This window comes from Aythya fuligula, chromosome 1 (assembly GCF_009819795.1).
Source record: "Aythya fuligula isolate bAytFul2 chromosome 1, bAytFul2.pri, whole genome shotgun sequence".
NCBI lineage: Eukaryota > Metazoa > Chordata > Aves > Anseriformes > Anatidae > Aythya > Aythya fuligula.
This window is the reverse complement of record NC_045559.1, coordinates 13825592-13841738: the sequence shown is the minus strand read 5'-3', so window position 1 is coordinate 13841738 and position 16147 is coordinate 13825592. Positions and strand designations below refer to the sequence as shown.

The window sequence follows — 16147 nt, the reverse complement described above, 5'->3', positions numbered from 1 at the left end:
AGAAAGGATCCCGAATTCCCACCAGCAGAAAGATGGGGAGAGTTTAACAAAACCAGGCAGCAACTTGAGGGCACGAAAGCAACGCACAAACAGCTTTCAGCCAACTGTAACACTGCTGAGTCCTTGTAAAGAACAGAGATGAAGAGCCTGTGAGGCGTCTGTGGGTTCAACTTCCGAAAGGGAACTGATGCTCCTGGAGGCAGGGATGTAGGAGAAAACAGGTGATGCTGTGGATACAGGGTATTTGGGGAAAGAAAGGTCTGTTCAGGATGCAGAGGGGACACTGAGGCAAAGCACTTCTCCCTCAGTTCTCCTGTTCACAGAACACACCTTTTACCTCTATTTTTATAGCTGAAGCATAGAATACGTGAAAATGCATCCATGTAATGAAACTGGGACAGCTGCACAGCCACATCTCTCATCTCACCCACAATTTCCCAATCCAACCTTCAACTCTTCATCTTCAACCTTCAGTATCTTCTACCAGAATTTTATGCCGAAGGTCGGACATCCACTGTTGCTCACACACCACTGAATAACCTCAGCTCACCTGGTGGGTCAACACCAGTGCCAAAACCCAGCTCAGAACTTGCTGGGTGCTCCTGGACTTGCTTTCCTCACCCTTAGGCTTTCTACACACCTCTCCCTTTGCAGCAGGGGAGCACCACAGGGGGAAGAGTGGGCAGGAACAGTGGTTAAGGACCACTGATCAGCCTGGGGTGTAGAATAAGCCCAAATGAACATTAAGAAGACCTCAGTCTTGCTCTGCCTTACAAAGTCCTCTGCTTCTGGTAGGTTAGGCTGTATCTCTTAGAAAAAGGCATCCAGTTTTATTTAATGACTCAAGTGGCAAAGAAACCACTGTAAAGGTAATTAACAAATGAAACTTTAAGTTACAAAGGTATATACCTCATGGATAATGCAAATTTGCGTAACTTCAGCTCCCAAATAAAGCATTTGTGAAGTTAAGGAACACTGCACTGCTTGAAATCTCCCCCTGTAGGTCTCCATACACCGTAATCTGTCAATTTTTAATCTTCTTTTGAATAGCAAGAAAATTCATCCCTTTAGCTGTTCTTCTTTCATTCACTTAAATCAGTCCTGAAACCTTTTCAGCCTTACACTTGAAAGGGAATCTTGACAGGTGTTAGACTGGACAGAGTGTGCATGGCACCACTGCGGGCAACTGAAATCCCTTTTTTCTGGCATACATATTTAGGAACTACATTGGATTTCTTAAGTGCAGCACTGCAGTGAGAGTCTCTACTCAGAGAGTCATCTACCACAGCCCCTAATTTCTCTTCCAGATAACTGTTTTCTATAATATGGTCTCCTATCAATTGGCTGCCACCCGCATTTTGAAGAAGTCTTACACCACATGTGGTATATCAAAAAAATTGGTTGTTCAAGCAAGCCCAGTTTATTGTGACATCAAAATCAGTCTACAGAATTATCTGCCCTTCCTACAATTTAGTAAACAACTAATTCTTGTGCTACCTGCAAATTTCAGTGGCAATTAATATGTGTTTCTGTTGTAACTAATTGGTAAGGAGAGCGAGGAACACTGGGCTGCAAACAAGATCCTTGTCTGACTCCACCAGACACCCTGCTCGTGTGCTGGCATGAGATTGGATTTTTCTAGGCTTCCACAATTCACCTCTGTACCAAGATCCAACAAAGAGTGGTAACAAAGGCTCAGGGAGCATCAAGGTCAAGCCTTTTAAGACTCTTATATAAAAGTCACCTGGTCCTGCAGACTTCTTTCAAGTATAAAGGCAAACAACAACACAGCTGCAGAGAAGACTTTCACCTTTTCATTCCGATCCGAAACAATGCCATGTTTTAGAGGAACTGTGGCGTGTAACCTCTCTCTTATGGCTGCTTTGGCTCCAAGAACTGGAAATTGGGTAATGTAAAAACAGTTTCTGAGAGAGTTCCAGGGAAAATCTGGGGAAGCGTGGAAAGCAAGGAAGGTAGAACCAACACAGCTACTTTAAGTCACTTTTCACCAAACTACTGGAGCACTCTGAAGAAGTCAAAAATACGCATACCGTGGGAATGTGGTTAACGAAGTCCGCTTGGATTTCAATAAATCTGTCATTCACAGGTCTTAAAAAAATGAAACTCCCAGAGGATAAAAATAAATGTCCTTGCAAGGAGAAATAATTAGAAACAGATGGTAGGAGAATACTGTCAATTTTCAGAGTGGAGAGAGGTCAATGGTGGAGTCCTGCAGGGATCTGTGCTGGAACTTGGGAGCTGTTCACTTATTTATAAATGAGCTGGAAAACAGGGTAAATAGTAAGGTGACAAAGTTTGCTGCTGATATTCATTCAGGGTAGCTGTGATAAGGGCTGACTCTGAAGAAAGACTTTCCAATACTGAGTGACTAGGCAAGAAAAAGGCAAATTAAATTCCGTGTAGATAAATAAATATGAGGTCATTTCTTTGAGGGGAAAATACCTAACCACACAAAATGATGTGCTCCAAGGTGACTATTACCACTTCAGGAATGAGATCTTGGGGTTATAATAGGTAGTTCTGTGAAAACATCAGCCCACTGCTCGCTAGCAGTGCAAAAGTGAGAATTAGGAATTACTGGTAAAGGAACAGAGAACGAAAGAGAGAATATTATTATGGCATTGTATAAATGGATGGTTTGTCTGTCTTGAATGCTGCATGTATTCTGGTCCCACCACCTCTGAAAAGATATAGTAGATTGGAAATGATCCAGGCAAGGGCAACAAAGACAATCAAAGGTATGATACAACCTAAGGACCAAGGAATGATAAAGTAGCTAAAGACTCGTCAGGTCTCACAAACAGGTAAGGGAGGGGAGACGACAAAGGTCTAATCAGGAGAAGTACTGGGAAGGTGTTTGGGGATCCACTGTTCGCAGCCTCTTCCAGTACATGAGCCCAGGGGTTGCAAGATTCAGAAAGGGACTAGATGAAGTCATAATAAAGAAATTCCATCGAGAGCTTTCAAATGCCAAGTCTTTGGCTCAGGAAACCCCTGAACCCATGTGCTGGAGGCCAGGAGAGTACCATGGGCCAAAGCGAGCTTCCCCTGCACTGGCATTTTTGTGGGCACATTACAGGTAGCTGTGAAGATAAGACACGGGACTGGGCAGGCCTGAGGTTTGGCACAGGACAGGTGTTTTGGGTTGTTTTGTCCAATTTTCTCTTACTACGCACATGGACTCAGGTGTCTACTGGAAAGCACGTGTGTTGGCTTTATCCTACTTGTCCGGAGGACATTTCTATGCCTTTCTTTAGCTTTGCATGATTTTATCTTCTCTGTAACTTGTAACATCACAGTAAAGGAAAAAGTAACGACAAATGTCTAATTACAAAAAAAAAAAAAATCACAACAAAACTAAGCGTACTTTATTTAACTTTTATAGCACTAAGTCACAATAAATGTCTTTATTTGTGAGGTTCCTTGCAAACTTTAAATGCAGTGTATTAAAGAGCAATAACACCTCATCTCTAACACCTTCACTAAGTGGTTTTCTTTGTACAGCTGCTCAAATCAGCTAAGTGTACGTGCAAGTATTCATATGTATAATTTTGAAACTGCAGAAGCAGAGGCTAGAGGCTGGAGAATGAGGCTTTCAATGATGGCTCTCAAAATATGAAACACACCCTGACAGCGTTAAGTACATGGAACAAAACACAACAATATAAGCAATGGCAAAAGCGTAAGGGAGCCTAACGTATGAAATACTCACATATACACAGAAAACACCTTCTGTTCTACAATTTTTCTGCTTAGTCGTGTTTATAGACATGATTAGATAGAGACATTGATTCAAAATACATGTGCCCAGGATATTGCTTACCTTTTCCTTATTTAAAAGCACCTCTTCAAAACAAGAGCTATATCATGCTGATGATTTATAATGACTCATGCTACTGAGAATGGGATCAAAATGTTTCTTTTAAAGAACTGAGATCCTGAGCTATTATTTGCAATCCTAAATCAAGTATGACCCTATGTTGAAAAAGAACTTCCAAGGAGATTTAAATTACACAAAGTATTATTGTATGATCTAACAATACTCACATTACTAAGGTCTGTAATAAAAAGCAAAATCAAAGCTACACTCACATATTTGTTTATTTTACTACTTCAGGTTCAATTTTGCTCCTGTACTATGCAGAATTATATGCATATGTGGTTGACATTACTATATTGTTACCTGGGAGATACGCATCTTAACCTTGTTCATTACTTGCTCATTGCTTATACTCTCAAAACAATAAAATAATAACAGAAGCAGATCATATAGCCTACAGGAAAACTACCAGAACTCATTAAAACTCTCTTGTCCTGTATGTTTTGCTCTACATTACACTTCTGTCCCATCACCACAGCTTCCTTCTTCAAAGGATGCAACCCAAACCAACCCAGATTTTCTGACAGCTTTCCCTCCTTTTGAGGAAACTTTTTTGAGGTAACACAGAAACGTACAGTCAGGTAAGTGATGAATTATGTTACAACATTCAGCAAACAACAAAATCAGCATCTTGCAATAGGCAATGCTGTTACAGTTCTTTTGGGGCATTCAGATACAAGCTGGGAATGATGGCCACTAATCACTTGCTATAGAATTATTCCCCTATTATTCTAATTTTGGAGTTAAGCAGCTGAAAATTGATTCTGCCTCTGATGTAAAACTCATTTTGTTAACTTTTAATGCCAACAACACATAGACTAGCTTCAGAGATGATGAGAATTCCATGTTATTTTGCCTGAAAATATATCTTCAGTGTCACGCCTGCACATGTGCAGGATGGTGTACGCTGGTTGGACTCCCGTGGGTCAGCTGCATGCACTGGTTTCTAAACATTATTCACCTGTGCAGAAATGCAGCAAAGGAATCAGATTCATTTTTATCTACCTTCTAGTGGCATAAAGCAGTTGAACCATATGAATAAAAAACACTGTTATCCCTGATATCAGTAAGTATAAGAGATTTGGAAATTGCACTGTCCTGCTGAATATGGGACACGAACAAAACAGGCTGAGGATGCACCAAACTGGTAAATATTCATGCCACCCTTCAGCAGCGGAGCAGTAAGGAGAGGAGACAGCTGAAAGCAAAAGTCCTTAATGGAGCAGATGAGACGTCAGTGGTGCAAAGATGAAACAGTTTGCTCTGCCTGGAGCCAAGTGACATGACTATGTACAATTAACAGCACCGTATCAGAATGCGTGTTATTGAACAGAAGAAGTAGCCACCAACGTCAAACAGGAATCCCAATGCAGAGAAAATGAACCCTATCTGAGTCCCGCTGGGACTGAGGGGAAATCTACCAATCTCAAGTGACTGCAGATCAATCCCCAAGTGATAATGAAAGAAACTGCACAGAAACGTAAGTAACAGAAACAGCATGAAATACACAGAACACGCATATAAACGGCATCGCACGGAGAAATGGATAAAGCTGTTTCACGCAAACCAGAAATTTCCAGTAAGCCTCATGGACAAGGTGGCAAACTGAACAATGCTGAAGCTGCTCGGCAAAGAACTCGGAAGAATTATTGCTCACAAACTGCAACGAATGTAGGTCAATTTGGGGGACTGAAAAAGTGCCCGTGAGCCCATTTTGGAGACATCTGGCTCTGCTTCCCTAACAGCAAACCCCAAACTTCTCAATTTCAGGGTCCGATCGGGAAGATGAGCAGAAGGTATGCTTTGACTCCAGACTTTTTTTTCCCAAAAAATTATTTGAGGTTTGATCTTTTCTACCTTGCTGAAGCTGGTTTTATTAGTATCTCAACTCCAGAGCCCATTCTCTTCTCCTCCTCTGCCTGCCCACTGCCCACAGCTGGCCAGATCTCCCTAACTCAGGAGCGCTGTGCTGGAAATGCACAAGGGGTGTCCTGGTGCTCTCCCTCCTCCTCCTCATGCGCTCTCCTCGGGGAGACTCGGGATGCGATGGGGAAAGTCAAATGAAGTCGGGAGCCCTCCTGAGCGCCTGAGATGTCATTTTTTTTGGTGTGTGCTCCTAACACACGGAGGCACAGGAGCCTTGAGCACGGCAGGAGGAGACCCAGACCCCAAGCCCAGCTCTCGAACCCCAATGACCTCGGCTGCCCTTCCAGCCGGCCGGCAGCATCCCTCGCCCACCTCCCTCGCCCCTCAGCTACCCGAGGCGCCCCTCGCCTCCATCTCCTCCCTACCACAAGCCCCAAGGGACGGAGGAAGGGGCCGGGGGGGGTCTCCTGCTGTCCCCCGCCGAGCCCCCCCCCGGGCCGGCGCCGCTGCCCGCACTCACCCGAGGTGAGCTGCATCCAGGCGCAGATCTTGTAGACGGTGGCCGTGTTGCAGAAGAAGAAGAGGATGAAGCAGACGATGCAGGCGATGATGAGCATCATCGAGAGCCCGATGAAGAAGGAGGCAGCTTTGAAGGCTCCCGAGGGCAGGCTGGAGAAGTCCGTGAAGCTGCCCCGGCAGGTGAGTTCCCGGCTGAAGCCGTTGCCGATGCAGTAGTGGAAGAGCCCGAAGTAGCCCGCCTGCGGCGTGTCCACGCCGTCCCCGATCCAGTAGGGCTGGATGAAGCACACCACGTTGACGATAGCAAAGCAGATGGTGAAGATGGCCCAGAGCACGCCGATGGCCCGCGAGTTCCGCACGTAGTTGGTGTGGTAGATCTTGGCCGCCTCCTGAGCCGGGAGCATCCCCGCTGCTGCCGCTCCTGCCGAGCCCGCTCCCGTCGCCGCCGTCCCTGCAGCCGCTCCGGGCATCCTCGCCGAGAAGATCCCCCCTCCCCTTCCTCCTCCTCCTCCTCCTCCTCCTCCTCCTCCTCTTTTCTCCTCCTCCTCCTCCTCCCCGCTCACTCCCCTCGACGCGTCGCGCCCCTCCGCCGGGCTTCAGGCCAGCAGCAGCGCCAACATGGCCCGCCGCCGCCTGCCGGGGCTCCGCGCTGCCGCCCTGCCCGCCGCGGGGCCGCCGGCGCCCCGCCGCCCTGCGCAACCGCGGCCCGCGGCGGAGGGGAGGGTGTGGGGGGGGCGGAGCGGGACACGCCTGAGGCGGCGGAGGGGCCCTCGGAGCCCTCCCGCCCCGGGGAAGGGGGCGCCCGGGGTGGGAGAGCCCCGCGGAGGCGCTGAGGTGGCGGCCGCCGTGGGGCGCGGGAGGGCTGAGGGGAGCTGAGGGGAGCCGCCAGCCCCTCAGGGGTCGTCGCCCGGCTGGGGATGCCTGGCCGGGTGGCGTATCCCAGGGGAGGCGTTCAGGCAACATTTAAAGTTTAATCCGCCCTTCCACACACACACACACACCGCTTTGGGTTTTGGTTTATTTCTTTTAAGCCTCTGTTAGCTGTTCCTGCGTGAGCTGTGGAGCTGTAAGTGCTCCTCTAGCTGTGGTGGGGCGAGCGGTGCCCTCCTGCGCAGCGCAGGTGCTCCCCTCTCCCCCACACCAAACCCCTGCCAGGCTGAGGTAAAAGCAGCCAAAAGGCAGGGAATCAGCTGGGCTTGCTTCCCTCCTCATGGGGTGGGGAGGCAGCAGCGGGCTCTGGAGAAGACCATCACTGTGCAAACAGGCCGGAATCGCCCCAAAACAGCAGCGGTGCTGAGGCTGCTGCTCCTGGAGGGGCTCGGTGAGGTGACACCAGCGTGGAAAAGCCGCTCAGCTCCAGTCAAGCGACATCGGCCTGGCACGCTGCGCCTTGAACGTTTTGGCATGCAGCAGTAATTAGCATATATTAATGAGCAATTAGCATCTGGTAATAATCATTCATATGCCAGTGACACTTGGATTCACAGTCCCCGACCTGTGCATTGAGCCCGAGTTAATAATAATAATTGATGGCGCATATATAGAGCTCTTTGAAGATTGTTCTTCCCCGAGAGGCGCCTCAGCCGGAGCGGTGGGGATGTGTGGGGAAGCGGCTGTGCGGGCCCGGAGCCGGCAGAGGGCTGCATGCGATGAAATATTAGTGATGAGCAGCCCCCGGCAGGAGAGACGCGTGTGGGAATCCTCCCTGTCATCTGCTACAGCTTTTCAGCCGCTTCAGACAAAGTTTGATTTCTCAGACAACTGGCAGAAAGTATGGGCTGCTTGAAAAAAAAAAACGCACAGCATTTTTTTACACCTCACTCCACCTCATCTTGCTCCTAGGATGTGTGACCAGACTGCTCATCTGCTGACTTCGGAGGGTAGCTGAACTCGTTCAAGCCTCTGGCTGCAGGAGGAAGGATGGTCCTTCCCTTCAGTGCTTGTTCCTCTTGTCTCCAGGCTGGGGTTAGCTGGACGGGTCCCATGGGATGCCTGATATCCTGGTGCTCTAAGGGGCCATCAGGCACAGAGGTAGAAAGGATTAGGTCCAAGCCTGAAGGCATCCAGGACAAACAGCTTAGGGATGGATGTTGGAGTGAGGGTTGGGCGAGGAGTTCTGAGAGCTCACAAAGAAAGGAGTTGTGGGGGTGTGGGTTGAGTGGGTTAGGGATAGTTGGCCTGAGCATGTGCACACAAAGAAGGTGAAACCTGGAACCAGGGTGGCAGGACCTGGGAAGGAGACAGGAGAGCAGAAAAGAGGTGCTCTGTGAAACAGGTGGGCCAAGGGAACTGGGGAGGTGGAAATACTGAGACTGGAGGAGGAGTTGGGGAAGAAGAGTCAGACTCAGGTCTCAGACTTGGGTGAGGAGGGCAACATGGGAGCCAGACTGGACAAGAAAGGGAGAGGACAGAAACAGGGGAAGGGACTAGGACTGTGTCCACAAGCTGAGAGAAGGAGTGTGGGAAAGGAGATAAGAATCCTGTGTGCAGGCCGTGGCTGCTCTGGTTGTCCTAGGATGCCCTCTCTGGCTTCCAGCACCAAAAAGGCAGAGATTTCACATCAACCCTAAACAATACCCAATAGTTCTTCAGTTTACCATCTGAAATGGTAAAGTGGTACCAGGTATCTATTTTTTGGGGCACCTGAGTCACTCCAAATGTGTTCCTTGATAGACCTTTGAATCCTCAGAATCAGAAATTTCTGTGAAATTCAATCCCATCTTCTTCTAGTCCCATCTCCTTCTAGGGTTAATCTCTAGAGAATAATAAATTGTGAATCCTTGATCTATTACTCCAGGAGTTTGAATGGCACAACCCTCTATGTTGGACTCAAAAGTTCCTTCCAACATAATTAACCCAGTGGTATCAATATTCTGTCACACGAAGGAATAGCGCTGGTGTTTTTGTAAATGATGAATGGAAACATAAACAAAAATGCAGAAGAGCTTGATTAAGATTCAAAATCAAAAGTTAGAAAAAGACAAGATAAAGATTATCTGTGCAATCCTTAATTGGTTCTTTTGTATTTGTTTACTATGATATATTTTCTAATAACATAATCACTTACTTTTCTTTTCTACAGGCGTCCTTGCTCATTTGATTTACAGCACTGGCAGTTGCTACTTGATGAGAAGCTTCTCCAGGGTTTGTTTTTCTCTCCCTGCTCAATGTGCAGCCCAGATTTGCTTTACTGCACTTTGTATTTGCCACTGAAGACAGGCTTAGGATGCTTTTTTATGCTTCTTATCACAACTATATGGGTGCTTCACAGTCTTGGAAAACATCATGTCTCTATGAGATAGGAGGCTGGTATATTCTGGACAGAACAGTTAAGGTAAAAGACAGCTGGGACTTCATTTCTCAAAGCAGAGCTCCCATGGATTTTGTCTGCAGCACTTCTCCAAATGAGGCTTTAGTAGGAGCCACACTGAGTTGCTGTTCATCTGTAAAGGTTTTAAACATCTTGCCTGCCATCACACAAAAAGTCTGTGGTGGAAGCAGGGATAGTCTCAAACCCTTCAGGTCAGCATTCATCATCTTAATCTTCAGGAGATTATCCTTTCTCTCCAACAACCCCCTTCACACCTTCACTATTTTTTTTCTCCTTGGAAATTAACTGAGTCCCAGCTATGTGGCTGCCATCTAGTTTCATCTAAAAAGGTACACATCTTAAACTACTTACGCCAGGCTTTCCCCCAAAAGCTTCTTCAAAAGATGAGGCAGGATTCTCATCATCATGATCTTTCTTGACAGCAGACAGTCTCACACACCTGGTAAGGCAGGATCCTGTTTATAAATTAGTGAGTAAGTATGCAACACACAATAAAGGGGATGCAAGTCATGTGCTATGGACAGCTCCTTTTTTTGGCACATCCTACTGAATACTGGATTTTACAGGAATAACGTTATTTTTAGAAACATTTTTGTGTGCATGTGTGGTTATAAAATGGGCAAGTTTAAAGTGAATTTATATAATCCTTAAAAGGATTAACTAAGGATATATAAGGATATTCAAGAAAGGATATAATCCTTCCTTATTGATCAGTTTATCAGATCACAATGTCCTCATTTTTTATGTGTGTAGATCATTACACAAAGCATAAAATAAAGGATGTTGCTTGGTTTATGTCTCCAATAAACTACTCTCTTTGGAACTAATCAAGCTTTTGCTGTGGTGGAGCAGCTTAAGCAGTTTGTCTGGAGTGCTTAGGGGAAGGGCTGTGCGCTGCGGCAGGCAAACCTTTGGATGCTGTGGGTGAGAACTACAGATGGATGCAGTCTCTGGGCCAGGGGCCATGCCTGGGAAGAGATGCACATCTTGGTGTGATTAGTTTCACTGTATTTGAAATTAAGAGACAGATAATGGGGAGGAGGAGTGAAAGCGTAGCTGGAGAAGCATTAGCAAGAAAGAGAACTTAGCACAGAAAAGAAAGAAGCTTATGAGGAAGGTGTGTGGTAGTAGGCTATTATATGTTAATGAATAAATAGCAATAAAGGTTCCTGACAGTAAATGAAAAAAAATCTGTTTTGGTGGGGCTGGACACTGTTAGCAGAGCAGTTAAGGGAACTGGAAAAAAAAACTGCTGAGCATGTGAGAAGGTGCCCACATGGACACATGCAGGCTCCCATGGGAGGGAGATGTCCCTGGACACCCTGCAAACAGCATCCCCCACCTGACCCTCTTGAAAAGCAGCTCTGCCTTAGAGGTTTGTTTTTGTTTCATGGCTGAGTCAAGCTGCTTGGTAGCTTTTAATATCTGTAGCTGCACGTAAGAGTACATCAACTGCTCCACTTCTTTGGGACTTCCCTCTTGGGTTTCTGCGACATCACTGGCTTATCCAATGCCTATCAACAATTGGTAATTTCACTCTGAGCCCACTTAAATAGCTACTTAAAACTACTGTAACCTATTAACACAACTGATGTAGACATTTCCAAAGAAAATGCTCATCTAATTTGGACTGGCCTAAATATTGAGGTGGGAAGAGGAGAAATGCAAGCCATGGAAGTCTTGAGGCTGTGACAGCTTGCCTCCAGCCCTGTGCAAGGATACGTGGGGCACCCAAAGCAGAAGCTGGAAAAGCCTCTGCTCTGCTCCCTCCTTTCCTCTGCTCACCGTGAGCTGAAGGTGGGACAACCCTCGAGCCCAAGCAGGAATTTCTGCACCACATCGTTACCGACCGAGATAACCTCAGCATGCTTGGGGCTCGATTACCCCTGAGTGGGTGCCAGCGCTGGTAGCATCTCAAAACACACATCCCACGCTGTCTGAGGAGCAGAGCGGGCTGCAGCTGGTGGCTGGCGACCACCCAGAGCAGCGGGCAAGGCTTCCCGTTAAGCCTGGCAGCGGCGATGCTGCTGAGGGGAGCGCCGAGAGCAGCGGCAGCCCCAGCGTGCGGCCCCGTCGCCGTGGCAACCCGCAGCCTCGCCACTGATGAGCCTTTGCTGTCGATCAAGAAGCATTAACTTTTACATTATGTCTTTTTTATTACCGTTTCTGCACATTTTGGCTTCCATCCCCCCCGGGGGCCCGGCTGTGCTGGCGAAATGTTCCTTCTCGGGGCGTGGGGATCAACATGTCTTCTATTTCTGTAGTGTTTACGGCTGTGGGAGAGACACAGCAAAGGGCTGGCTGGAATTGCTGTTATCGGTGTCAGTGAAACTGCCATTGCCATCACAGTTTCAGTCAGAAATGGTCCAATATAGGTCTACTCCAAAAATTTGAGAGCACTTAATTTAGAAGATTTACCTCACTTCTCTTGAATCTAATCCTGCTCATCTCATGTTAGTGATAACAGAGGGGGATCCTGCAGGGCACCCATAAAACAGGGCAGAGCCAGGAAGCACAGTGTGGCCATGCCAGAGCTGCATCCCTTCAGGCTGCAGGACCAGATTTCCCCCAAACTGGGTATGGAGTGCAATTGTCAGAAAAAAGTCACATATCCCAAAGTCTGCCCTATAGCAAGATAATTGGATGCAAATGAAAGAAATCCCCTTTGGTGGGCAGAGAGGGGCTGGCAGGAGGGTGGTGGTCAGGCAGGGAGCAATGGCTGCAGTGATGCGAAAGGATGTGAGGAAGGTGAGAAGTACCTAGGTTGCATTTGGAAGCAAGGATTGAAAAGAAGGAAACATCCCAGCAGCTTTCAAAGGAAAGACAAAAATGGCTCCCAGTGGCAGCAGACAATAGCTTTCCATAACCCAGGAGAGGTTCAGTTCAAGGTTCCTGTGAAGAAGCAAGATGAACAATGGCTGTTGAAGGGGAAGGCAGATGGGGAGTACAGATGAATGTGATGAAGTAAGTACAGTGAAAGTGGGACCATAAATAATTGAGATCCAGAGGGAAGAAGAAAAGCAGCACTGTTTGGCACAGCTCAGCTTCCTTCTCTCAGCCCATGTAACTTGGAGAAGTTGCAAAACTGGCTAAAATAAAACACTGTATCCCCCCAAAAACTATTGGGATCTAAACTTTCCAGTCCCTGCCCACCAATAAATGCTTCTTGTCTAGTCCTACTAAGCTATCTGACAACGCCAAGGACGTTCTGCACCGCCCAATGCAGTGTCTCACTACCCAGGGCTTCTCTGAGCAGGTCAGGTCAGTCCCAACAGCAACCACACCATGCATTTCTCAGCCTTGCTAGCACATCCTGCTCGTCAGTGCCACTAATTAACTCAGACAGAGCTTTCAGGTGGCTTGCTGTGTTGTGCCGCTCACTGACATCTTCAGAGACTCCTTCTGCAATGCTGAAAATTTTGCCTCCCTCGCCGTGGCAGCTGTTTGCCAGAGGGTCAGTAGATCCAACACTAAAGGCGCTGTGAAATGCCATGCTGCAGGCTATATCCTGTACATCTTCAAAGATAGCTGTGCAGTGAAGGCTGGTGTCTAGACATGTTTTTCCTACAATAAAAGTTGAGTTGAGATATGTCTCCTAGGCTGGAATTTACATGGAGAAAGCCTTACATTTCTCTGGACCAGCCTAGTTTAAGATAAGCACATAAACTTTTCTGCCAACAGGATACATTTTAGGTTTCCTTTCCAGACCCCCAAGCAACATGGAGGTGGCTGCAATGATACTACCAGGAGCCAAGTAGCTGAAGACTACACAATGCTCAGCATTCAGGAAGCTTTCAAGGATTACACCTGGTAGTGCTGAAGTACCCTCTCAGCCCTTACCAAGACAATATTAGTGCAATCAGGATGTGACTTATGATGTTCTCAGCTAATTTTCTGCAAGGCAGAGAAGAATGACTAAACATATTCTAATTCACACCAGTTAAAAACCATGCTTTAATTAGGTTAACATTCTAATCCATTCAAATATATATTACATATATTTCCAAATATTTCTTCTTGGGATGTTAAACACCAGATCAGTCAGGATGTAGCAAAGGACTGTCTGATCTCCAGATTTTAAACTCCAGTAAGTCAGAAGCTGGCCAATTACTTCACCTGACTGACAAGCCAGTTAGGATTCTGCATAGCATTTCTGCTTGTTCCTAATTTATACAGCAGTGAGGCAAGAGTAGGTGATATTAACTTCTCTGGCATTGATCTGCTAGAATCACGGTATGCCTGCAATCTAATATATTTTCAGGAAAAACAAGAAAATTACCAGTCTCCTAGTATAGGTATCAGGGACGGTGCAGACCTTTCTGATGCACAGGTCATGATCAATACTTGGATAGTAGAATCTGCAAGGGAAGCTCGGGAGCCTCTGAGAGCTTTTCATGCTGTGCGAGATGATATTCTAGCCTAGAGTGAGCATTCACCCTGTCATTACACAACATGCTACAACTAAGTCCACTGTGTTTCCAGATGGATTTATGGTAAAACAGTTAAACGGACCTAAGTGACCTGCCAGTAAATCAGCACTGTGACCTGGACCAGACTGGGGAAGGAGATTAAATGGACAAAGAGTGGAATTTCTCTTTTACAGGGTATCTCTATGGCAAAGTGCAGTGCCATTCAGGGATATCGCAGCTACTGTGAGCAATGTAGCCACATTAGCAAGATGTTAATGTGCTTAATTAGCCCTGATGACAAGCAGGTTGTACAAACCTGGGCACGGCATCATGCTTATGTACTTAGCTGCTAAAGTCTCCAGAGTGCTTGCAGCTCACTTAGGTTAATATAATCTAACGAATTAATAAGCATATAACCTGTTTCGTTGTTCAAGCCATTTATAACAATATTGACTAATACCAAACCCAAGGCAGACTCTTGTGGAACTGCTGAAGACCCTTTCAGCATATCAGTGAGCTAAGAGTAGCCACTGGTTTAAGTGCTCCTTGTCACCTACCTATGCGTTCACCTTCCAGCAGCTTTACGTAAACCACCTTACCTCATTTGGTTGTGAAAACATTACATAACAAGGTATTAAAAGCCTTAGAAGAGCCAAGTTATAGGACACCTTTATCTTTGTATTTATCCAGAAAAAATTAAATCTAACAAGATTGTTCCTCAATAAATCCATGTTATGTGTTACTTATCCTGTTTTATCTTCCATATATTCATTAAAAAAAAAATAAAATCCATATTTTCCTCGGAATTAAAGCTTGGCAGACTGATCTGTAACTCTTTTAGTTCTATTCTCCATGTTCATATTCTTCCCTCATCCTTTTCTAAACACAGACACTGTATTTGTCTTTTTCTAATCTTCTAAAACTTCTTGTTCCCCATGGACGCCATGATGTTGTCCTAGTTTTTTGCCTGAAAGATTTTAAATTCCCTCAGTAATTTCCATGGAGTCCCCTGATCAGCAGACACATCTAAGGGGTATCCAACCTATTCCTATTCTGCATCTGGATTCATATCTCATTACGATAATGCTTATGATGTTAATAGTATAACCAAATTTGACATTACTGGTGAAGAAAAACAAAAATTATGATTTTCAGTCCTGATGTCAACAGTTATAATTTTCCCTTTCCTCTGAGAAAGGAAACACCACTTCCTGTAGTCCCATGGTCTTTCTCCTGCTGCTAACAGGCTTCTGGAATTCTAACTCGTTTTTAGCTCCAGGATGTCATTTGAATAAATGTTTACTTCATGTGTACTGCTGAAATAATCTTTTGCTCAAATACATCTCTAAACCTGTTCTTCATTTTAATGGTGGCACTGAGGAAAAGAGGTATTGAGTAGAGTCAACACTTCAATAGCTCTGAAAAAATTATCAGGACTTTCACAGTGGGACATTGGCAATACTACACACTTTGCATAAACTAAGTGTGCATACAGTAACGGGGAAAAATGATGGAGATAACCACTAAAAGGAAGAGGCTAATGAAACTGATGATCGATAAACAATAGGAGTTAACAGAGTGCAAGTTTTACCCAACATACAGTTTTTCCAGTGAAGGGGCAGTATGAGGGAAGGGAGGCTGCCTTCTGATTTCATTGAAGGACTTGCTCAAAATATTCCAAGTGGCTTGGCTGGTCTTAGTACCATGTATTATAAAAACCTTTGGAAAGACAGCAAATATAATAAAAAACAATATTTAACCATGTTGAAGAAATATTTAGTCACATACCCACTGGGTCCTTGTTAGATACAATTTTAATTAATAGCTTCATTATCTGAAGGAGGCAATAAACATCATGTTAATGAAACTTGCAGTAGAGGCTAACTAGTTGTAATCACAACTAACAGTAGAAAAAACGAAGGGGAGCTTAATGTGAATGAAAATATAAGAAGGTAGCATCTGGGGAGAACCACAAATTACTATATCTGGCAAAAGCAAGTTTCCATACAAGAGCAGAAGGCTGTGGAGAGCAGTGTCTTGGAAGAGAGGCACTTATTTATAGTGAACAGAGTTGTGAGAATAATTGATTTTTCTGCTTGGTGGCCAAACTGAAAATAAATT

The 16147-nt window shown here is 45.6% G+C and overlaps 1 protein-coding gene across 4 annotated transcripts in view; it reads right to left on the bottom strand.

Moving 5' to 3' along the window:
* LHFPL3 (LHFPL tetraspan subfamily member 3) overlaps positions 1–6769 on the bottom strand; it is a 261929-nt gene extending 255160 nt beyond the window's left edge. For all 4 annotated transcript variants that reach the window (XM_032180570.1, XM_032180568.1, XM_032180569.1 and 1 more), the window contains exon 1: positions 6288–6769. In XM_032180570.1, coding sequence (XP_032036461.1) covers positions 6288–6756 — 469 coding nt within the window. In that variant the 5' untranslated portion in view covers positions 6757–6769. The remainder of the gene's footprint in view (positions 1–6287) is intronic.
* Between the last annotated feature and the right edge of the window lie 9378 nt (positions 6770–16147).